The sequence below is a fragment of the Lutra lutra genome, chromosome 2, assembly GCF_902655055.1.
Source record: "Lutra lutra chromosome 2, mLutLut1.2, whole genome shotgun sequence".
In the NCBI taxonomy this organism is placed as follows: Eukaryota; Metazoa; Chordata; class Mammalia; order Carnivora; family Mustelidae; genus Lutra; species Lutra lutra.
The window spans coordinates 108,281,355-108,305,046 of record NC_062279.1 but is presented as its reverse complement, the minus strand read 5'-3'; the positions used below and the strand labels follow the sequence as shown (position 1 = coordinate 108,305,046).

At 39.4% G+C, this 23,692-nt stretch overlaps 1 protein-coding gene across 4 annotated transcripts in view; it reads left to right on the top strand.

Annotated features, from left to right (window-relative positions):
* Positions 1-23,692, top strand: part of LEF1 (lymphoid enhancer binding factor 1) — a 119,913-nt gene that overhangs the window by 1,786 nt on the left and 94,435 nt on the right. For all 4 annotated transcript variants that reach the window (XM_047718175.1, XM_047718174.1, XM_047718177.1 and 1 more), the window contains exons 2-3: positions 2,140-2,206; positions 3,608-3,741. In XM_047718175.1, coding sequence (XP_047574131.1) covers positions 2,140-2,206; positions 3,608-3,741 — 201 coding nt within the window. The remainder of the gene's footprint in view (positions 1-2,139; positions 2,207-3,607; positions 3,742-23,692) is intronic.

Sequence of the window (23,692 nt, the reverse complement as noted above, 5' to 3'; positions counted from 1 at the left end):
GGGTGCGACGCATTAAAGCCAGGATGTCTGAACCAACACTGAGAAGTTCTTCCGTGGAACGGAAAACAAAGTGCACCCGCTATCTCTCGCGGTAGATGTCTCTGCAAAAGTGCGTTAAGCCACCAGAGGCTTAGGTAGAGATGAGCAGAGGCGCTGGCTGAGAGGAAGGGGAGGCGAGCGTGGGCCGGGGCAGTCCCAACCGCCGCGGAGCGGGGATCGCGCGAAGCCCTTTGGCCCAGGGGGCGCGCGCCTGTGTCTCTGCGGCTGCCGGGTCCCAGCGCCCCCGCCGGCTTCTGGGAGCCGTGGGCTCACCGAGCCGAGCCACCCTTCCCCCCGGGCGTGGTGGTAGGGGGGAGCTCCCCGTACCGCCAGCAACGCTAGTTTTCTCCAAGCCCGGCAAAGTAAAAAAGCGCTTATATTTGGGGTAAGTGTGGGCCCGGATCAGGCCTTAAATCTTTGTAGAAGAAAGGCGAGTCAGAGTCGAGATGTGGCGGAAGCCAGGGCACCCACTCAGGGGAGGGTGGAAAGCGCCTTTATCTGATCTCCTGGCCCGCTGCGGGCGATAGCGCAGGTAACCCAAGTAGAGTAAATAGAGACACGTGCGTGCCTGCTAGAGAAAGCGGCAAGCAAGACCCCGCGGAAGGGCTATTTCAGGCGGTGGAGAGTTTCAGAAAGGGGGGTGGGGTGGGGTGGGCGGATGGACCCTGATACCCGACACTCCACTGGCCACCCTCGTTTAACAACTGGGAAGCGCTTTGGAGGAAATCCGGTAGAAAAGTCCTGACATTCAAACGATTTCACCAACGCTTTTTCCCTCCAAAGAAACTTGGAGGGTATACCCTTTTCCCTTAAATGGCATCCTTCTGCCCCCAAAAAGAAAGCGTGTGGTTTTGGGGGCGGGGACATTTTGGGTTTTAAACAACATGTTTAAGAACACCTCAGAGTTACCTTCTTTATACCAATGGCCGGGGTGAGTACGCATTTGGAAGGCTGGGGGCCTGGGTTCTAAGGAGATACACAAGGCTGTTATCCCTGAATCTTTCATCCCAACCTGCCAATTTGAAGGGGGCCAGGGTTGGGGGGGGCAAGGGTGCACCCACCTCACTTGAAAGGTTTGTGAATATGTATTGGGGGGAGGAGGTTACCTGGAGGACACATGTCCAAGGAACCGAGTAACATCCAAAACACTTACTTAGGGGCCAAACTCTTAAATTTGCAGAGCAGTCTCTTGTTCTTTCTGCTCATTTTGCTTGTCCTTCCTTAGTCCATAAATAAATTTGCCACCTACTTCACATTTTCCGTTTTTGCTCTGGAAGAAGGGTCCTGCAGCTTGAAGCATAGAACCAAGGGATTAGGGCTTTGTCAATCTTTGCCGAGGTGTAAGTAGGCATGGGGCAGACCAGGGAAGATAGTGAATGGGTAATACACCACTGATTTGCACGTGGTTGAATCTGGGTAGATGGTGGTTACCAGAACTGATATTAGCTGGGCTACCTTTTAGATGTTTATAACCCAACTCTCAAATTTTCCTCCCTTTAACCACAAAATAGTTCTTTTTTTTTTTTTTTTTTTTTTTTTGTCACTTTGGGCTTAGCCAGCCATGGTAGGTTATAAAGAGGGGGTCTCCTGCTGGGACTGGCTTGGGACAGTTGCCTTGAGACCCCTAAATGTGAGTGCCTAGTTTTTTATCTAAAATGTCTTTGTAGTTGCAAAGTGATATTTCTTCCCGACTTTAATCAGCTCTGATTGACCATGAACAGTGGTTTAAAGAAGCTAGCAAAATGATGAACCTCATTAAATCAAACTCCTATCATACTAGGTACAGAAGTAGCCTTGATACATTGTAGCAACCAGCACTCAGAGCAGCATGTGGATCTTTCTCAAATTTACTGTACTGTTACTGGTTTTGTTATTATTATTCTTTATGCTTCCTAGTCCTGGGTACATAATAATCACTCAAAAATATGTGTTGAAAAGAAAAAGCAAAAGATTTCCAGGTTCTCAACCCTAGCCTACCCCTCTTAGATTGATAAAATAGGTAAATTGAGTTGCAGCCGGTCCTCCACCAGTGGACACACACTTAGTCACAAACTCAGAGTTGATTTTCTTTCTTTTGGGGATGGGGATTCTTGCTGTTAGGTGGCCAGACAAGCGCAAACCTCTCAGGAGTCCTACCACGACAAGGCCAGAGAACACCCTGATGACGGTAAGACAATAATTCAACTTCTCCCAAGTTTGTTGCTTAATATGTGCAATTTGTGACTATAGGTATATTTGTGGTTTTTATTTGAGTCCAAGAAATGGGGACCAGATGTGATAAGAGTGTGCCCCCTATTTTAACAAAATGGGAAAGAAGACCTAGGAAACTTACTGCCTATTTCTCATGTATATTTACATGATTTAAAAACTGTCTTTGAATGAGTTAGGGGCCTTTGGATTTTAGTTGGCTTCCAGATTTTATGTGGAAGAGGAAATGTCTATAAGTTTTCCTCTTTTCCTTATTTTAACCCAAGTTCATGTTGGCTTAGACTTTTAGTATTTTTTTTCTGCATTGTTCCAGAATGACAGTCTACACCAATTTATTTTCCAACAGAATAGTTTCAAGTGGATTTTCATTTGTTAAATTGCTGTTTCTTATTGTAGTGAGAAAGCAGGGAGTGAATGCACAGACTAAATATGACTCAGTAAATCTAATTTGTAAAAATATAAAACTTTATTCTTAAAATAGGAATTTTGCACATGGAAAATGACAGACTTTGTCCCCATACCTAATTCTTGCTCAAAACTTTAAAAATTGCATATTTTTTTTAGATTGAACTAGAACTCTCTGTGACTGTAAAATAATCAAATAATCTGTAGGGTTTTCTTGTCAAAGAGTCTGCATTTCTGTTCTCTTTACTTATAATTGGCTTGACCAGAATGAAGTGTTGATATGTACAATATGTCAGCCAGGAGAAGAAGGGAAGGGAACTATAATATCAGATTTCCTTCTGAGCTACAAAGTAGTTATACAGATTAAAGAGAAGAAAGGTACATATTAAACACACAGATTTCTTTGGCAGAATGGTGTAGGATATAAAATTAAGTCTCCTGGAGTTAATCCTTCATAAATTTGGGTAGTTGCCCATATATACGAGATACAACCCTTTCCCTCAGTAAAATCTAGAAGCACAGGTAGAATTTTTGAGTTTGCTGATAAGGTGGAGCATAACTTCTGGTGTGTAAGTACTTATGTGTGTGTGTGTGTAGCTAGATGGCCTAATATGTTTATAATACAGCTTTAAGTTCGTGCGTGTTCTTTCATGTGTCTGTATTTCTTGGTCCAGTTTGTTTTAGAACAAATTAAATTAGATGAATAACACTTATTTTTGTAAAAACCCTAGTCAGTAGTGGAAGTAAATTGAACCACATGTTTTTAAAACATGTGTTTCACGCTAAGCCATTTAAGAGAATAAATACTGTCAATCTAAAATAGAGCATAATAATTCAGTTAAAGTATTTTGTAAACAAATCTTTTATGTAAGGTCTGATTAGATTTTCAGATGAAAAATACGGTGATATAAAAAGGAACTCAATGCATCATTGATTGTTATTTGGATTCTCCCAGGAAAGCATCCAGATGGAGGTCTCTACAATAAGGGACCCTCCTACTCAAGTTATTCCGGGTACATAATGATGCCAAATATGAATAATGACCCATACATGTCAAATGGATCTCTTTCTCCACCCATCCCAAGAACAGTGAGTAACACACTGATGGTTGGCAAATTATTTTCAGAAATGCAAGTTAATTTGTATTTTCGCAAAATAGTTGTTTTTTAAAACACATCGGAAATAGTTTCATTATATGTGACCAGTCATTACTAAACAAGACCTGCTGTGAGGAATGGCTGCTTTAAAAGAGTGCTACCTTTGATGTCTTACACTTGGGACTTAGCTTTTGGCTTATTGGTTAATATAAATAAATAACAGATTGCCAGTTATCATGAAATCAAGTGAAGTTAAATCAACAAATTTATCCTCTTATGAGTATTGTGCTGTTGATGCTGATGAGAGGAAAAAATTGATTTAATTTTTCAGTTACCTAAGCACTATATAGCTTTCACTGCTCACAAGTTATCTAGAATCAGAACTACTTGACCTCATCTGGGCCTGAATTTAGAATGTTACTTCAGCTTTTAAGACCCTGTCTTGTTTTATTGTATTACATGATGTTTTTTGAAAATCAGTTGCTGGGGGCCGGGCAGCGCCTGGGTGGCTCAGTCAGTTAAGAGACTGAATGTTGGTTTCAGTTCAGGTCATGATCTTAGGGTCTGAGATGGAGCCCCAAGTCAGGGCTCTAAGCTTAGTACGGAATCTGCTTAGGACTCTCTCTCTCCCTTTCCCTCTGTCCCTCCCCCTGCTTTCTCTCTCTCTGTGTCTCTCTCACAAATAAATAAATCTTATTAAAAAATCAGTTGAGGGCAGGTGCCTGGGTGGCTCAGTGGGTTAAGCCTCTGCCTTGGGCTCAGGTCATGATCTCAGGGTCCTGGGATGGAGCCCCGTATAGGGCTCTCTGCTCAGCGGGGAGCCTGCTTCCCCCCTTTCTCACTCTCTGCCTGCCTCTCTGCCTATTTGTGATCTCGGTCTGTCAAATAAATAAATAAAATCTTAAAAAAAAAAAAAGATTTAAAAAAATCAGTTGAGGGGAGATGGGGATGAGTTGTTTTTACTTTATTGTCAATTGTTGAGAAAATATCACTTGAAGATAACCTTAATGAAAATTGTTCTTTTTATTTCATAGCTCAGTTAACTTTTAAAGTTCTAAAAATGCGGTGGCAACATAACTGCATCATTCAAATGTTTTGCACTCTGAAGAATTTCAGATATATTATTTGATGATATTTCTCTTTTGTTGGGAAGTGGAAATATCATTTATATAGTAGGAAGACGTCTAAAGGGTAACTTATGTGGTATGTGAATGTGAAATGTACTGGTGATAAAGTTCTGACAGTCATCCCTCCTGTGGTAGTGATGGATTTTCACTGATCCATCAATATATTTAACCCTGTTTCAGCCTTTTTCTCCCTCTACCACCTAACCCCCAGTGAAGAACATGTATGTCTGCAGGGTCTTGGGGATTAGGGTTTCAGTCTGGCTGACCCCTTAGGGAGACAAATCCAGGATTGTGAAAATGGAACCTATGGTCTTTGCCTTATTAGCCCAGTGCTTATGCTAAGTGAAAAAAAAAAAAAAAGGTCACAAACATCTGGGGAAAGTACTGCATTAATACCTCAGTGAACAGAATCTGGGATCTAAAAGATTCACCAGAGTAGCAGAGAGGACTCAATTATGAACAAGAGTATTTGCATGTTTATTTGTAGTCTTCAGTTAGAATGATAGGCACGAGAAATACAACCACTTTGTGTGAGCACTATGATTTAGAAGTTCCTGTAATTATTTTTCCATAAATTTCAAAACGATATTTGAACTTTCAAGGAGGGAATGAGTTTGATTTTCATATAGTAGTTAAAATGGTGATCTTGGAGATCTTACCACAGTTGTGATAGGAAATACCATTTTCACGTTTTATTTTAAAAGGCTTTTCAGATATTTAATGATAGAGATAGATGTGTGGTGCATATGACTCTCCTGCCTAAAAAGTAATTAACTAATCAAAGCGAAAACAGTTTAATATTTAGGGACCACCCCCAAAATAAAAAGCAAAAACAGTTTAATATTTAGGGACCACCCCCAAATAAATGCTTCTGAGTTTTAAAATTTGTAGATTTTTATATTTGTTAAACTAAATATGCAAACAGATACTTTTATAGTTGGGCTATTTTGTTGTTGTTGTTTTTTCTTAGTGGTGAGGAGGAAAATATGTTTTAGGTAAGGAATAATTGAAGATTTCTGTTGAAAGACTTTTGAGAACGACAAATAATATTTCTGACAAATCTAAATTATAGTCTCTGACTTGGTAACAATAGAAAAATAACCCCTAAAACGATCTCCCCCCCCAAGATTTTTATTTATTTATTTGAGGGAGAGAGGGTGAGAGAGAGCCTGAGAGGGGAGAAGGTCAGAGAGAGAAGCAGACTCCCCATGGAGCTGGGAGCCCCATGTGGGACTCTGGGATCATGACCTGAGCGGAAGGCCCTTGCTTAACCAACTGAGCTACCCAGGTGCCCACCCCTAAAACAATCTTAAACACTTTTCAGCTATAAACACAGTTAATACTTAATAACTTATTCCTTAGTTCAGCCACTTCTCCTTTCAAAGCAATAATTTATTAAAAGTCAATGTAATAAAAATCTACCAGTATTTATATATTATCCCTAAGCATCTTGAAAATTAAGCATCTCTTCTTTAAATCAGCATTTTCTGCTTTAGGTCTCTCCAGCCACCTCCTCCCTCCCCCAGTACTAACCATTTTGAAATTCTGATAGAAGGTATTTATTGTTAGTACATATATTAAAATTTTGAGGTTGGTGAATTGAACAGTCATTCATTGTTTAGGAAAGATTTGTGGCCAGAATAAATGTTGGTGGGTGTAGAGTGGAGGAAAGGGGTGTGGTCAGGAAGCAGTTACCTTACCCTGTTATCTGCTGCTTTGCTTTATTCTGTTACATTTCAGGACATATTTATTTTAGGCACATTTTCTTGTGATATTCTGCATTTGCACAATTACGGAAGCTTTTCAGTTTTTAACCACAAGGTTATGTCCATTTTTCTTTTTAAGGGTCCAACCGAAGTGAGTGGCAGTCTTTGGTTTTTAATACCCAACAGCTGTTTTTAATGTGTCTGAGATCCAACACTTTAACCGGAAGGCAGCCTCTCTTATTCACCCTTACTAACCACGCTTGTGCCTTCTTGCTCTTTAACTCTGTCCTTAGCAGGACTTAGTGTTTGTGTAACTGACATCCTCAGTGATAAGTTTTCCTTTAGGGTGTCCGGAGCGGTGTGACCATTTGTGTTTGAGCTTAAGGTGGGAGCAGCCGGGAGGAATCCTTGCTACTTAAATTTGCATTACAAACAACTGCTTGTTTACTGCATCTGCCGCCTGCAGGTGTTAGAACTAGAAAAACATCTGGGGTGGGGGAGGGGCCTCACCGCCCCCTTCCTCACAAAGAATCTTCCATTTGTATGTAACTGTATATAAATTCAGCTATATGCAGCTAGGGCCAGTTGGCATGCACAGAAATGTTTCTGTTGGTAGCTCACTTTAACGATTCTATACGCTTTTGCTCTGCTTTAGACAGACACTGACTTAGGTATGCTTGCACAGCTTTTACCTGTAACCTAAGTACAGTATTATCTACTCAAGAGAACCTGAAACACCTTTGCCAGTCCAGCTTTTTTTCCTTCTGAAGGGAAATTTTAGTTGGCTAATTACATCCTTCAGAACTGGAATTCTTAGAGGTGTATTTATGCCAGAAATCTTTTGAGGGTCTCACAGAATTTTAAATAAGAATTCTTAGTTCAGATAAAGCAGGCCTAAGAAGAAAGCACCTATAATCGTAACACATTTGGTGTCAGTTCCTAAAGCGCAGTGAACCTTGGCTTGAGTTGGTAGTTTTCATAGAGAGTAAGAAGATGCCGAAGATTGTTAAATATTTCAGAGCAAGGACCCCAGAGAATTTATTAAAAGCATACTCCCAAGCCTTTCTTTCTGTGAGTCTTATTTATGGCAGTCCGTGTGGGCCAATGGTAAAGTATGAAGAGAAAAAAATAGTTTGTTACCTCCCCTGGGTCCTGGCACTTGGGTGCCTGAATACCGTATGAGCAGGAAATTTGTCTGTCTTCAACATAGTGAAAGTTCCCACTGGCCTAATGCGCTGTGGTTATTAATCTTAGGTGTCAAACTTAGATCTGTCCTTCAGGCAACCCGAGTTTTTAACACCTCTGAAGAGAAACATGTCATTTCTCTTCCGATGCTCCGGGAGGGCAGAGCAGCAGTCTCTATGCAGGAAGCTACAGCAAACGTTGTAGCTGGGTCACCGAGACCGCAGTAACACCTGGTCAGCACCCTGCTGCTGACTTCATTGTGTTTGTTTCTTTGTGCTCTTTCTGAGGATGGGTTTTTAGGTGGGAAAGGAAGATTCTTGTATTTCATCTTTCCTTTTCCCCTTATTTTTAGTAGACATTGCTCTTAAGATGTTTCAGGGGATCTTTCTTTCATTATTTTGAGCATCTCAGTTCTACTGTATAGTTTTTTACCTTAAGGGAATCATCATTTTGATTTCTGACGAACAGAACTGTACCTGTTATGACTTTGTCTGAACCTATCCCCATGTTTGTATTTGCTTACAAAGAGCTTAAATTTGATTTTTGTCATTGTTACATCTCGAATTAGAAACTAAGTACGCTTACACTTATCAGTAAGCTTATTTTTATACCACCGTCCATCCCATTGCTGCATAGCTTTGAAAATACAGAAACAATTCAAGAGTAGAGGGAGACTATGGCCTATATTTTGAGTAAGATTTTTAAGATGGAGTGTGTTCACCTTACTGCAAAAAGGTACTTAATTTGACTTAGTGATAAATTATTTTAAATTTTCTAATCTAAGTTGTATACTTCCTGAAGCTAAGTGTATTAAATTTTCCTCTTTACCCCAAGTGCGGGATAAGCTAAATTTTAGAAAGTACGTATTATCTCACATTTGAATGTGGATATCAGGAGATGTGTGGGGAAATTCCTCAGGGCCCTCAAACTCTTCTGTTTGATTCATTTTTAATTGTGCTGCTATAAAGCTGGGAAGGATCTCAGTCAGAATAATTGGAAGCTCTTGCCACCCCTTCTCCCCCAACTTCATATATCTTAGATATCTCATGACCAAATGGTTTGATTACTCGTGTGTCCCAGGGAACCACACTACCTGCATATGACCTTTCAGGAGCTAATACTCTACTTGCATAACTTGTGCTGCCAAATTATCATTATTTAGCTATTTTTGTTTTTCGAAATGACTCTAGAAATTTCTTGTTCATTCATAAAAACATGAGAATAACCCAATTTCATGGAAACAAGACCATTGAGCCAACCTGCAGAAAATCTTACTTTTTGAAGTACTCCTCTCTCTGCCCCATACAAGTCCTGACCTTGCTCTCATCAACCCCACTATTTTCATCTAGTCTCTCCCGTGGTCAAAGACTTCTGTGATTCAACAGGACAGAGATAGAACATCACAAATGGGTTCATCTGGACTTGAACTGGTAGCCTCACATGTATTCTTTCATAATATCAGTTGAGGAAAATTTCCAGCTTTTGAGTCTTGTTTTTTTTTTGTCGTATCTGTGTTTAACTAATCCTGTTAGTTCTTTAAGCAGAACCATTTTTGGTTTATATGTGACTGACATTTCTTTAGTCAGATCATTCCATTCCTGTCTGACTCCTTTGTTCCTCACTTACGTATTATAGACATGATTGGAATTTTATAAAACTGGTTTCCCTTTGATTTCAAGAGAGACTCAGCATTTAAAGAGAAAACAAGCCAGCACTGTCCATAGGTTAGCAGAAAAGCACATGTTTTATTCCTAGGCAAAAGTAGACCTCAGCGTTACATGTGCTACTGTCATGGGAGTGAGGTTTATTGAAAAGAAGATACTCATTTAAAACTTGTGTATCTTTAAAATTATTACTTAGGGGGCACCTGCGTGGCTTAGTTGATTAAGCGACCTACTCTTGATCTCAGCTCAGGTCTTGATCTTAGAGTCATGAGTTCAAATCCTGGGCTACTAAAATAAAATAAAATAAAGTAATTACTTAAGTGATTATGCCAAACTCAGAGAAACTATAGAAAGCTAATACTGTAGTAATCAAGAGGCTTGTACTGCTTTGTACTGTTGTGACAGTTCCTTAGTCATTTGGAAAAGACAGACTTTGGACTTTGTTTAAATAATTTAAAAAATATATTTCAGATCATGATTACTTTTTCATTATTAATTATGACCAAATTAAGTCACAGTATAAGACCTGTAGACTTTGCTACAAGCTCTTACATCATTTTAGGCATATAAATGATTCAATCTTTGCAAAATTTGGAGATGCACAGCCAGAAAATCGAGAAACCACCACAAAGGTTGGGTGGGATATAGGGGTAGACAGGTAGGGTCATTAAATACACTAAAGGGGAGAGTGGGGAGTTGAGTAGAGGATGAATTGGAAATAGGGATTGCTAATTCCGGAGATCCGCTAATGTAGCCACTATTTGCCAGTATTTGCGGAGTACTTAACAGGATGTTCAGGGGATTTTAAAATCTCTGTGAAATGACGCATTTACACACAATACCTACTCTAGCTAAATTTTGTAAACCTGCTGAAATTAGCTGCTTCCTGTATGTAGATCAGTCACAAAGCTCGTGGAGAATTCATGTGGGGAATATTGCAAGGGCATTATTACAGAGCAAACAAGAATTTTGCTTACCCATCCCATTTTTCCCATCTTAGGAGAAATATGACTGGAAGAGATGTTACATCACAAAGAGGCTAGAAATGCCTTTTGTTTTTGCAGCTAACTAGGAGTAAGTAGACCTCTAAAAAAGCTTTTGATTGTTGGCCACTGTTTCTAGTTATGCTCACAAATAATTCTGTATGAAACTTGATAGTTCTTCAGAATCAAGTTTTGATCTTCATCACAGTAATTTGCTCTTGATGTTATTTTGTTCACTTTAAGAAAGAGTGCTCTTGCTTTTCTCCTCAGCATAGAGAAAGGTTGCACGAGGTGTAAGGGAAAGGCTCTGTAATAAAAGAGGAGTGACTCTAGTGTAGCTTTAATTTTCCTTTATTATTGTCAACTTTTGAATGAAGCAGTTACCAAAACAAAACAAAAACTTTTTAAAAGTAGGCTCCACACTATACAGGGCTTGAATTCAAGACCCTGAGATCAAGATCTGAGCTGAGATCAAGAGTCAAATGCTCACATGACTGAGCCATCCAAGTGCCCCCCCCCAAAACAAATTTCTAAGTGCTGACATACTAAGATACTCTTATAAGTCCTTTTTTTTTTTCAGTCCTGAAAAATTTTACAGTAAAACCTATCAACTATTGGTCATAGTTGATCATGTGGTCCATTGATTAGGGACTACTGATGAATTACAAGATAGTTTCGTTCCTCCTAGCACAGAATAGACACTTCATTAGATTTGCTGAGTAAAAAATGTACTAGAAATTTTTCATGTATGTTTTTTGGATATTTCCATGTGATCTGTTTTTATCAAACCAAATGCTTATGTGAAAACCAAAATCTGACAGTGTCTGCTAAATAATCTTTAGTATTTTATTATTTTACTTTTTCTTTGGTTTGTTGCATCAGTGAAAAGAGAGAACACATTAGATGAGAGTCTTTAACAAGAAAGTCAAAGTTGTTCCTTACAGACTGTTAAGTTTCCAAGTAACAGGTAAAAACAGTCAGCCAGGATCTTGCTGCAATAATGAAAAAAGAATGGGCCTGGACCCTCATATGAGGACAGGTTGTAAGAAGTACTTTTTTCCTTAGTTCTAGATACCTAATTGAAGAAAAGGAGGTGATAGAAACACTTTCTTCCCAAGGGTGCTTGAGATGCAAATATAATAGTAATCAAAAGAAAACCACTTTCAATTATGTTTTAGTATCATATGGTTAATGCTTTTCAGTTTATTTTTTTCTTTTCCAGTTAGAAAGGACTTTTTTTTTTTTCAGTAACACTTGAAGTACTAAAAACTTCTGTGTGTTCTTTCTAAATAGATGTGGCAATATCAGCGCTGACTTTTTTAGGCCAGGGTGTGCTATGAATTGTGTCGTCCGATGTGCTTGAGTCCTGGGCAGGAGGAGGGAGGCAGTCCCCTGTGAAGGGGAGCCTGTGGAGAAGAGTGGTGCTGGGTGAGATGTCAGAGACCTGGGGGCTAGTCCCAAGTCCATCATTCTTCCTCAAAGCTATGGAGAGGTGTTTAGCTTTTATTAGCCTTTGTTTCCTCATTTATAAGATGGCCTATTAATAGCTTGCTTGCATACTTTACGTGTTTGATGCGAAATTCAGATGGCACAGAGCCTGTCAAAGTACTCCGTTTTCTTAGGGAGCAAAGCACAAGTGTCAGGTGGTGTGAGCCAATGTGCGGCCCCCACCTGGTGGGAATTGTGTAGCCACAAGAGGTGTTTGGCTGTACCCAGGAAGCTACTGAGGAAGGGAAGAAGGCTTTGGGTATTACTGTGTCATCATGCTGACCTGGAATTTGGACGCTGTGTGAAGGCCTTACATCACCTTGAGAAAATACTTGCACAAATAGGTTTGGGGATTGTCATTATGTCCTATATAGAGGTGGCTTTCTTCTCTCAGGCTCCTTTTTCTCTCCAGTCATGTTGAGAGAGACCTGATTTTTCTCTTTAGCACCATAGGGAATGAGATGTGTGAAGGAACAGATTTCTAAATCTCATATTTGTGAAAAATCTCATGTCATTCTAATAAACTTGATATGAAATTGCCAGATAACTCTGACCTCCTTGGCTGGAGGTAAGAATATTTTTTTTTGGTTAGGAGACTTTTCTCCTTAATCCTTTAGGAGCCAAGTCTCTTCTCTTCACTGCAAAAGTTATATAGACAGGAGATCCAAGAGTCATGTGCACGTAGAGAATGACAGGCAAGTATTCCCCCCTCCCTTGAATTTTCTTCTAAGTTAAATCTTTCTAGCTTTCCTGGCACCTACAAGGATCAGGTCCAGGGGGTATGTTGGCCCAGCAGCAAGGAGAAATCAGTGGTTTCCTAGCCTTATGGAAAATTCCAGCTTCCATCCTTTCAAGACTTTACTTTTTCTTTCAATAAAATCCGGTGAATGCTAAATATATTTTAACGTGGAGTCAGCTTTCTTGGCAAAGAATTCTTCCATTCTTAACAGTATGTATTATATCTCATAATAATTATGATCACATATCATCTTGATGCACTGGTTCAGATGACTTGGATCAAGAAGAAGGTACTGTTAGGGGCGCCTCGGTGGCTCAGTGGGTTGAGGGTTGAGGGATTGAGCCCTGCGTCGGGCTCTCTGCTCTGCAGGGAGCCTGCTTCTCCCTCTCTCTCTGCCTGCCTCTCCGCCTACTTGTGATCTCTCTCCCTCTGTCAAATGAATAAATAAAACCTTTAAAAAAATTTTTTTAAAAAGCATAAGAAGGTACTGTAATCTTAAGTGTGTTAGACTTTGTCTTCGACTCCAACAATTAGATTTTTTAAAAGTCTGGAATAAACCTAAAAGTACTGAAGTAGAAAATTGTTTACTGTTTACTGTAATTGGGCTGGCCACTTAGCTAGCTTAGCAGGGTTGGGAAAAGAATTAAGTCTCTGAAACATTGCTTGAATTGGCTTTGCTCATTTGTGTATATACATTAAAACTCAAGATTTTGGTTTTTTGAAAGGGAAAACAACTACCTTTTTTAAGAAACTACTACTTTGAGCTAGATACTGTTCCTTAATTTAATCCTAACTGAAGACTGTGGGTGAGTTTTATAGTCCCTGTGTTGGAGAGCAGAGCCATCCTCGGGGACAGCAGTGACCTGCCTCAGTTTAATAAGTTGCAGAGTTAGTGCCCTTCCTTAAGGTATAAGGCATGTTTATTTTTATTAAAAATAACCACATTTGCCATTCAGAACATAAATCACTTATTAAATGAATCATAATATTGATTAAAATGTAAAACAGAAAAATAGTTGTTATTTTGATGATTTTGTTGGAAATTTCAGTAATGCTTAACTATTTTTAGTGTAAATAGAATACTTTTGTTTAAAAAAGTAATATATGGTTACTAGAAAAATTAGAAAACTCAGATATATAAGCAAGAGGAATAACTGCTAGAGATGATCTCTCCTAAAACTAGCTATGTAGCCTTTTAGGCCTCTTCCCATGCGTGTACAGAAATATACATAAGTATGTATTTTATACATTCATAGCAATGGGAACATAGTATACCATTACATAACTTGCTTTTTTCCACCAAGATATTCTTTTGTAACATCATTTTTAGTTATTGCCTAATTTATGTAATCAATCTTTTAGTGAAGACATTCAGATGAAGTCACATTTTTCCCTGTCTTGGGCAACATTGAGATGAAATCCATACTATTTAACTAAATCTTTGCACAGATTCTATTTGCTTGAAATAAATTGCAAGTAGAATTTTCAGAGTGAAAGATAGTGAATGCACCTTATTTTTAAGTTGGGATTAACCCAACATTGCAATTTAACCTTAAAAAAAAAAAACGCACTTGTTTAAAGTCAATTGTTTAAAAGTATGTACTTGATTATGTTCAAGTTTGGTTATGGTTGGTGTTTTGAGGCTGATAATTTTCATGCCTCTCTGATCAAGAATCAGTCCAATACTAGTGAAGAAGTCAGACAGTTGGAGAGCAGACTATCAGTTTTTTTATTAAGGCTGGATTGGAGAATGTGGCTTGAACCATGGCATGAATTTGAACTCCCTTTGACTCCTCCAAAATGAACACATCACTAAGCCAGAGACTTCCCAACAGGCAGAGAGCTCACCTCCTGTAGAACTGGAGGGGAGAACAAATCCATGCTTGGGCAAGCTAGCCCCCAAAGAGAGAACAAAGAATCAGTCCATCCTAGCTCATTTTCTTCTCCAAATCACTGGAGATGGGTGGCTCTCCCTTGTGGAGAGTGGGGAGAGGAGAAGAATAGCAGCTACCCAGAAACCAGAAGTTCCTACTTTATTGGCCAAGCTAGGAAGGAGGGAAGAAGGACAGAGTGGGTATCCCCTTAGTCATAATCCTTGAGAGACTGATCAGACTGTGGGCCAGAGACTGTAATGGTAACATACATACATGCATGTGATGGGAGTCACCGTAGAGTGCTGCTGGTGGAGTCCAAAGGTCTAGATCCCAGCGTTCTGTACTGACTCACTCTGTGTTCCTCAGCCAGTTACTTACTCTTTCTGGGCCTTGGTTTCTTCACCAATAACATAGATTGCCACCTGTTCTATTTGCAAAAATGTACAGGACTCTGTGTTAGTGGTGGTGTTTCTAGAACAGGGACTGACTGTGTCAGAATTATTAGTGCTCTCATTAAAAAGGCGGATACCTGGGCCCCTCTGCAGGTGTCCTGAACCAGAAGCTGGAGGCAGGTCATGTGTGTCCACTTTTAACATGCTGCTTTATTGATTCTTACCATAAGTACATTTTGGAAAAACACTAACCCTGTAGATGCTTAATAATTTAACTGGGTTTCAGAATACCTAAGTGACTTGCACAGATCTCAAACCAGGAGAGCAGTAGAGCACTCCGGGCACGTCAGCCCCAGAACTCACGTTCTCTTCGCTCAGCCCTATCCAGCCCTGTCGTACAGAGACCCCTGGCACTCAGTTCACTTCTAGTCAGCTCAGGTTTCCTTCTTGAGTGCCCTGCTCCATTGGCTACAGAATAAGACCCACATTCCTTAGCATTTTTTTCAAAGCTTTCCACAGTATGGAGCCGTCTATCTTTCAAGGCTTGTCTCCTCACTGCCTTTCCCTGTAGCTTACTGTTCAGCTCCATTTCCAGACCTGCACCCTAAACCCTTTCCCAAATTCCCATCTTCACTTTCTTGCCTTGGCCTCCCTGAAATGCCCTGCTCCCTCTTCCCTGCCAGCACAATCTTGTTCATCCTGAAAGGTCCAGGCTAAAAGGTGCCTCCTTCTTGAAGCCCCTCCTGATTCTACCACCAGATAAAACTAAGTGCTGTCTCCTGAGGGTTCTCACAGGACTTTCCTAACTGTTACCATGTCTTAAAGTAGTTGGTTGTCTCTGTGTCTGTATTTCTCACTAAGCTGTTAGTCCCTTCAGGATAGGGCGCATGTTTTATTTGTCTCTATTACCCAGAACCTGTTATACTTCCTGGCATAGAGCAGGCTACTTCCCAGATGTTGGCGGAATTAATTCAGAAAATTTTAATTTTAACCAATACCGAGCAATAATATCAGATGTCATTCCATATTTAAATGGAAACTCTTAAAAAAAATAAGTTCATACATATCACAAAGCTGAAATTGCACTTAGAAATTATCTGAGCATTCAGCATGGAGTTCATGGACTAAGGCATGAGCTATCAGTTTTGAGTACATCCTACATAGGAACTGTTCTGAGTACTTTGTATGTATTTGCTCACTTCATCCTCAGAATAACCTGATAATATCCCTAATATCACAATTTTACAAATGAGACTGGGGCATAAAGAGCATTGAGAAACTGAGGCATAGAGGCCGTAGAAAGGATTAAGGACTGTAAAACAGATCAAGAAGTGGGAGGTCAAATAAAATAGGTCATTTGTTCCAAGCACACAGCTAGTAAGCACTGGTACCATAATTGAGGACCTACAGCTGGGTGCCTTATGCACCTTCAGTGTCTTACTGTCATCACTGCCACTGGCACATGGAAGATGCCAGGTAACCATGCAATCAGTCAGCTTCTCACCAGTGAGATGTAGCTGGTTCTTATAAAGGTTTTGTGAGTATAAATGAGATAGTATGTGAAATTATAAATTTCTTTATGTTTGGGACGCCTGGGTGGCTCAGTTGGTTAGGCAGCTGCCTTCGGCTCAGGTCATGATCCCAGAGTCCTGGGATCGAGTCCCACATCGGGCTCCTTGCTCATCAGGGAACCTGCTTCTCCCTCTGCCTCTGCCTGCCATTCTGTCTGCCTGTGCTCGCTCTCTCTCCTCTCTCTCTCTGACAAATAAATAAAATCTTTAAAAAAAAAAAAAAAGTTAAAAAAAAAAATTTCTTTATGTTTGGTGGAAATAGTTGTTGTGCTAATGGGGACTATGGAGTTCAAAGGCAAACCAGTTAGATGCCCAGGGAGGGATATGTGTAAAAGATGCGGGGACAGCATTAGTGGAAATAATGAATTTAGAAAGAGGAGCAAGTTTCAGGACAGACATTCATGAGTTTGGCTAAAGGATCGTCCTGTATTTCTCTTTTATGCTAAGGAAAGAAACTAACCAATATCTGGAACCAAACATTTTGTATTAAGGCCATCATTTTGGTCCTTGATTGCTTGGTATTTTTTTTTTAAAGATTTATTTATTTGACAGAAAGAGAGCTTGCAGTAGTGAGAGGAGCAGAGAGGGAGGGAGAGAGAATCTCAGACAGACTCCAAGCGAAGTCTTGGGGCTTGGATCCAGGACCCCGAGATCATGACCTAAGCTGAAATCAAGAGATGGACGCTTAACCCACTGTGCCACCCAAGCACTCCTTGGTCCATGATTGGTTTAAATCAGCAGTGCCTCACAAAATCATTTCATTTACTCTGAAGCTGCCTGGATTTTGACCAGAAGCCTCTGTATGATTATGAGACACAGAACTGTATTTTGCCTAGAGATAACGAGAGTTACAGTATCAATGTACTAGTATTTATGTATTATCTAATGAATGAATTTACGTGCATTTTTCTTATTAAATCCTTGAAGTGAATATTACTATTCTTTCCATGTTTCCAACAAAGAAACTGGGGCACAGAGAAGCTATTTGATTGCTGTATTCCCAAGGCTTAGTAAGTGGTAGAACTTGGATTCAAAGCCAGGTATCCCTGATTCAGGAGCTGGAACCCAATCCATAAATTAGTTCCTCTCTTGAAAAGGTATTGAGAAGAATCCTTAGTCAATGTCAGTAAACTACTTTGGGGATTAAAATGTCTGTTGTATGTGCGTTTTATTAAACAATGGAAACAGTTCAGCTTTAGTGGTGGCTTAAATAATGGTTCTCAGCATACTTAGAAATTGTCTTCTGTTTCATTCAACACATAACCACGTGATTGCTTTAATGTGTTCTTGAAAATTCCTGGGAATATTTGTTCTTTGGGTGTATCAGACTCATTTTGATAAATGTCTAATTTTTATGGGAATCCTTATTGTTCACTTCTAGGGTCCAGTGTCCCCAAGTCTTAGGGACTAAATAGATTAATCAATAGCTGGGTGGCCAAAGGTTTTGTGACTCTTGGAATCTCTTTGATAAATGATGTTGCCTCTTTATTGCATAAGAACTGAGCATTCACAGGCAAAAATCTACTGCCAAAATGTTCTTTGCACAATAAGCAATTAAAATGTGGTATGTGCTTCATTTTTAGGGGCTGTTAGTGGTGATTTTTGTGATATCATGATGTTAGGTTAAGAGAAATTAGTTTAGAATTAACTGGAATGATGATCATTCCTGAGAAGTTGCAACAGTGGGTTTCCTTTAAAAAGTGAAGAAACTTTTCTTACTACAGAGATAATTATTAGGAGTAATTTTCTTTCTCTCAAAAAAAAAGGTCTTTTATTTTTTGGTTGTTTTTTAAAAAGTAATATTTTCTTTAAAAAATTGTGGGAATTCATCAAAGAATAGAAAAAATAAAAATATCTGTATTTCCATCATTCAGGTATAATGGTTTCATTTTTATATGTGTACACACACACACATATATTCATTTTTTTTCCACATCTATACTTAGAATATAAGCATTTATATAGGGGTGCCTGGGTGCTTAGGTGGCTCAGTCATTAGGCATCTTCCTTCAGCTCAGGTTATGATCTCAGGGTCCTGGGATCGAGCCCTGCCTCAGACTCCCTGCTCAGCAGGAAGCCTGCTTCTCTCTCTCCCACTTCCCCAGTTTGTGTTCCCTCTCTTGCTGTCTCTCTCTGACAAATAAATCAATAAATAATATTTAGGGGAGAAAATTCTTATAAATGGGCTCATAAGATTTTTTTTATTGTAATCATGTGCTCATCTTTTCGTGTGAATAAATATAGGTTTGTATCAGTTGTTATGATTGGATACTATCCAGTTATAAGGATATTTCAATTTTTTTATTATATCTTCAGTTATGGATGTTAAAGTATTCTTTGTTTTAAACAATGCTAAAATGAAACCCTGTTAAAAATACACACATAACCGGGATGCCTGTGTGGCTCAGTGAGTTAAAGCCTCTGCCTTTGGCTCAGGTCATGATCCCAGTGTCCTGGGATCAAGCCCCGCATCGAGCCTGCTTCCCCCTCTCTTTCTGCCTGCCTTTCTGCCTGCTTGTGATCTCTGTTAAATAAATAAATAACATCTTAAAAAAAAAAAAAAAATATATATATATATACATAACTGGGTGCCTGGGGGGCTCAATCCATTAAGTGTCTGCCTTCAGCTCATGTCATGATCCCAGGGTCCTGGGATTGAGTCCCATGTTGAGCTTCCTGCTCAGTGGGGAGTCTGCTTCTCCCTCTAACCCTCCGCCCTGCTCTCTCTCTCTCACTCTCAAATAAATAAATAAAATCTTTAAAAAAATACATATAGGGGCGCCTGGGTGGCTCAGTGGGTTAAAGCCTCTGCCTTCAGCTCAGATCATGATCTCAGGGTCCTGGGATCAAGCTCTGCATCAGGCTCTCTGCTCAGAAGGGAACCTGCCTTCCCCTTCTCTCTATGCCTGCCTCTCTACCTACTTGTGATTTCTGTCTGTCAAATAATTAAAATCTTAAAAAAAAAAATACATATAACCTGGGGCACGTGGGTAGCTCAGTAGGTTAAAGCCTCTGCCTTCAGCTCAGGTCATGATCCCAGGGTCCTGGGATCAAGCCCCACATCAGGCTCTCTGCTTAGCAGGGAGCCTGCTTCCCCCCTTCTCTCTGCCTACTTGTGATCTCTGTCAAATAAATAAATAAAATCTTTTTTAAAAATACATATAACCTATAATCTACTTTTTATAGGTTATATGGATTTAAGTAGATTTCTAAGCTTAGGTTTTCTCTGGTTATATAGATTTAAATAGAAATCTAATTAAATAGATGTAGAAAAATAGGTATTTACATGTTTATGTTTATATATTTATGTGGTTTACATGTTCATGTGAACTGCTTGTTCATATCCTTATGGATTTATTAGAGCTTTTTATATATAAAGCATGTTAATCATTTTGATCAACTATTCTTGAAATAATAATGGTTCAAAATAATTCACCAAACTTATAAATATTTTTCTGTTTCTTCATAACAACACAATTAAGATCTACCTGCTGGTTGTTGTGTAAACAACTAACTACTTCATTAAAGAAAATGCTTTCCAGCATTAGCTTGGCTCATCTCTTGTATTTTATTTTAGGAAAGAAGAGGCTCGTAAAATTCTTTGTCCCTAGTAGTGTCCCGAGAAAGGACACTTTATCTCGTTTCATTGTTCAGAAGAAGATACCCATTGTTACACCTGTCTCAGTTGTCTCTGAACTAACCCTAAAATTTAGGGTTAAGCAAGTATCCTGGTAGAATGAAGACAGACCCTAGAGAACATTTATTTCAGGAATGGTTTATCATTCATCCTATACATACTCATTGAAGGGAACACTAATTTTGAAAGTCATTGTGCTGAGCCATACCGTGGATGTATGTCCATGAAGATGGTCAGCAGCCTTAGGGAGCTTACGGTTTAAACGTAAACTTGTGCAGACGCCTCCAGCTTACCTTAGAGAGTGAGCAGGAGCTATGTGAGAATACAGAGCCTGGGATGCAGATCACGCCTAGACGAGCCAGGCCTGGAGGAGTGTAGACTGTTCAGCCATTCCACATGACTGCCGTGTTTACAATGTGCCATTCTTTCTTTACCTGCTTGCAGTTCAAAGTGGCCCATTCCAAGGATGATAATATTTGGTTTACTTGTTTAAAAATGGTTGCTCGATAGCTCTGTTCTGGTCAGGACGGGAAAGTTGCTTAATAAATACTTTTTAAATAAAAGGTCATGCTTCTTAAGTAACCTAGATAAAGAAGTATTTCTAAAAAAAAAAAAAGAAGAAGAAGTATTTCTAGATTTCTAGAACATTTTATTTTTTAAATTTATTTATTTTTTTAAAAGATTTTATTTATTTATTTGACAGAGATCACAAGTAGGCAGAGAGGCAGGCAGAGAGAGAGGAGGAAGCAGGTTCTCTGCTGAGAAGAGAGCCCGATTCGGGGCTCGATCCCAGAACCCTGAGATCATGACCTGAGCCGAAGGCAGAGGCTCAACCCACTAAGCCACCCAGGCGCCCCTTTTTAATTTATTTTTAAAATAAAGTTAGTTTAACATATCCATCCTAAAACATTTTAAATGTAAAGGCTTATAAACATAGCTACCAAGGGAACTGGTGGTGGTTGGAGAGAATGAAGGCTGGGGGTTAGACCTTCTTCTGTTTCATGTTATTGATGCTGTGGCACTCTTTTGTTAGCAAAGGCACCAGAAACCTTCACTTGGAAGACATTTGCTCTGTGTGCTCTTTAACCATATTTTAAATAGTAATTGTCAGATTTGACTATAATTAGAATTAGGCAAACAGAATCTCATGAAGATAGACAAGTTCCCATTTATTTATATCATATAGTGGCTTGAGCCCAAATCCAAGATCAGCTGCTTGCTAAGTGTCTAATGGGAAAATTACTCTTAAGTTTTGTTTCTGTTTCTTTACTCACAATTTGAAACATTGCATGATGGTTGCAAACCAAGCTTTGAAAATGATGTCACCTAGTTAACATAGGAAATATTGGGGCAAAATCCATAGTGGGGAATCACTGCCTGCTAGGAATAAGGTGCTAAGATAGATCTGTGCGTTGTAGGCCTAAGGATATTTGCTTTCATGCCTTATACACCATTCAAATAATTCTAACCTAAAACCAAAGTTATAAGGCAAGATCATGTTAACTAGATTTTATGAAGGATTCTTATGTATCTAATTGGGGAAATTAGTCAGAGATTAAATTTTTCAAAAAGAAACGTTTCCTCCCAAGATGGCTGGGTATCAGGAAAGAACAGAGGTCTCTGTGTAGTGGGAAGAGAAACAAGACCGTTAACCTACAAATGAGAAAACAGTTAATAATTCAGGGACATGTGAGATATTTATTTTGTGTTTAATAGCTTTTTTTTTAAAAGATGTTTTTCATTTAGGGGTGCCTGGGTGGCTCAGATGATTGAGTGTCTGCCTTTGGTTCAGGTCATGATCTCAGGGTCCCGGGATTGAGCCCCGCATTGGGCTCCCTGCTCAGCAGGGAGTCTGTTTCTCCCTCCCACTCTGCTGCTCCCCCTGCTTGTGCTCTTCTTCTCTGTCAAAGAAAATTTAAAAAGAAAAAAAATCCTTTAAAAAAAAAGAGATTTTTTTCATTTATTTACTTGACAAAGAGAGCATTCGCACAAACGGGGAGCAGCAGGCAGAGGGAGAGGGAGAAGCAGGCTCCCACTGAGTAGGGCCCTGAGATCATGACTTGAGCCAGAGGCAGGCAGATGCTTAGCCGATTGAGCCACCCAGGTGCCCCTGTTTAATACTTTTTGAATGACTCAATAATGTGTATGCAATGTGAAATTTGGAAATACTCGGCTACCTGAAAGAAAATGAATTTTAGAAGACTTTTTTTTTTTTTTTTTAAGTTTTGTTGATCATTGCATGCTGGGGCAAAATTACCAATGTGGAGTTAGACAAGTCATTCACTAACTCTGTGTCTTTAAACATGTTCCTAATTTGTTCAAGCATAGTTTTCTTATCTGAAAGTGGTAATAACAAATTGTTGTGTGGACTAAAGGACTAAAGTCATGTGCTTTGCTGGTTTAAAGGCTCCCAGTCCTCTTGGTGCCAGACCTTAGGGCTGGATCAGAGAAGGAAACACATTTGCATTTATCTCTAGTTGTTTTATCAGTCCTGAAAGCATCAGTATTGACTTCAGAGCTTTGGGAAAGGAGGTTTTTCTGCCATAGGAGTAAAAGCAAGGTCTGATGGTATGAGAAAGGTAGAAAATTACCACACTGCTGTTTTTGCCTGGCCCTGGGGGGGGTGCATCTTGTGTGACAGTAACTTTCTGGGGCACCAAACATGCAAACTTAATAACGAGGTGAGATCTGGACATGTAACCTGAGTAAATCATTGGGTTGAACTGCTTATCATTATAGGGCTGCCTTCAGAGAAACAGCCCATACCTGTTTTTTGCTTTCTTCTCTCCTCACACCCCAAAAGATTTCTAAATTCCTTACACACAATTGTCATCCAGATGCTGCATTTTCATGAGTAAATATTTTGTTGTTTTAAAGTCACAAGGTACTTCCGTGGACAAGGAGAAAGCCATATAGTAGTTCTGCTTGGGGAGATCACATCCAGGAGGTTTTTCCCCCTCAGCTTTTTTTTTTCTTAACTGGGGGAGGAGGAATTTATTTACTTTTTCAACAAACATTTATTCAGTGGTCACCTATTTTTTAAATGGCTTTATTGAGATACAACTCATGTTACTGTACAGTCCACCCACTTAAAGTGTACAGTTCAGTGGTTTTTAGTATATTCATGGATGTGTGCAACCACAACCACAGTCAGTTTTGGAACATTTTCATCACCTCAGAGGGTAACCTACCCTTGAGCTCTTACCCCGTATTTCCCCGTTCCCTCACTTCCACCCCAGATCTAAGCACTTTCTGATCTATTGTTTGTCTCAGTAGATTTACCTGTTTGGGACATTTTATAAGAATGGAATCATAATATGTGGTCCTTCATAACTGACTTCTTTCACGTAGCTTACTATTTTCAAGGTTCACCTGTGTCATAGTATGTATCACTACTTCATTCCTTCTTCCTTCTGGCTTTTCATAGCTCTATGATCTTCCCTCCCTAAGGTTAGATCTTTTCCCTGGTACAGATATAATTATCAGTGCAGTGGGAAAGGAGTTGGTTTAGTCTATTTGGAGAGGAAGGAAAGTCAAAGCTAATTGATAATTCAGATATATAAATCAGTAGTGAGAA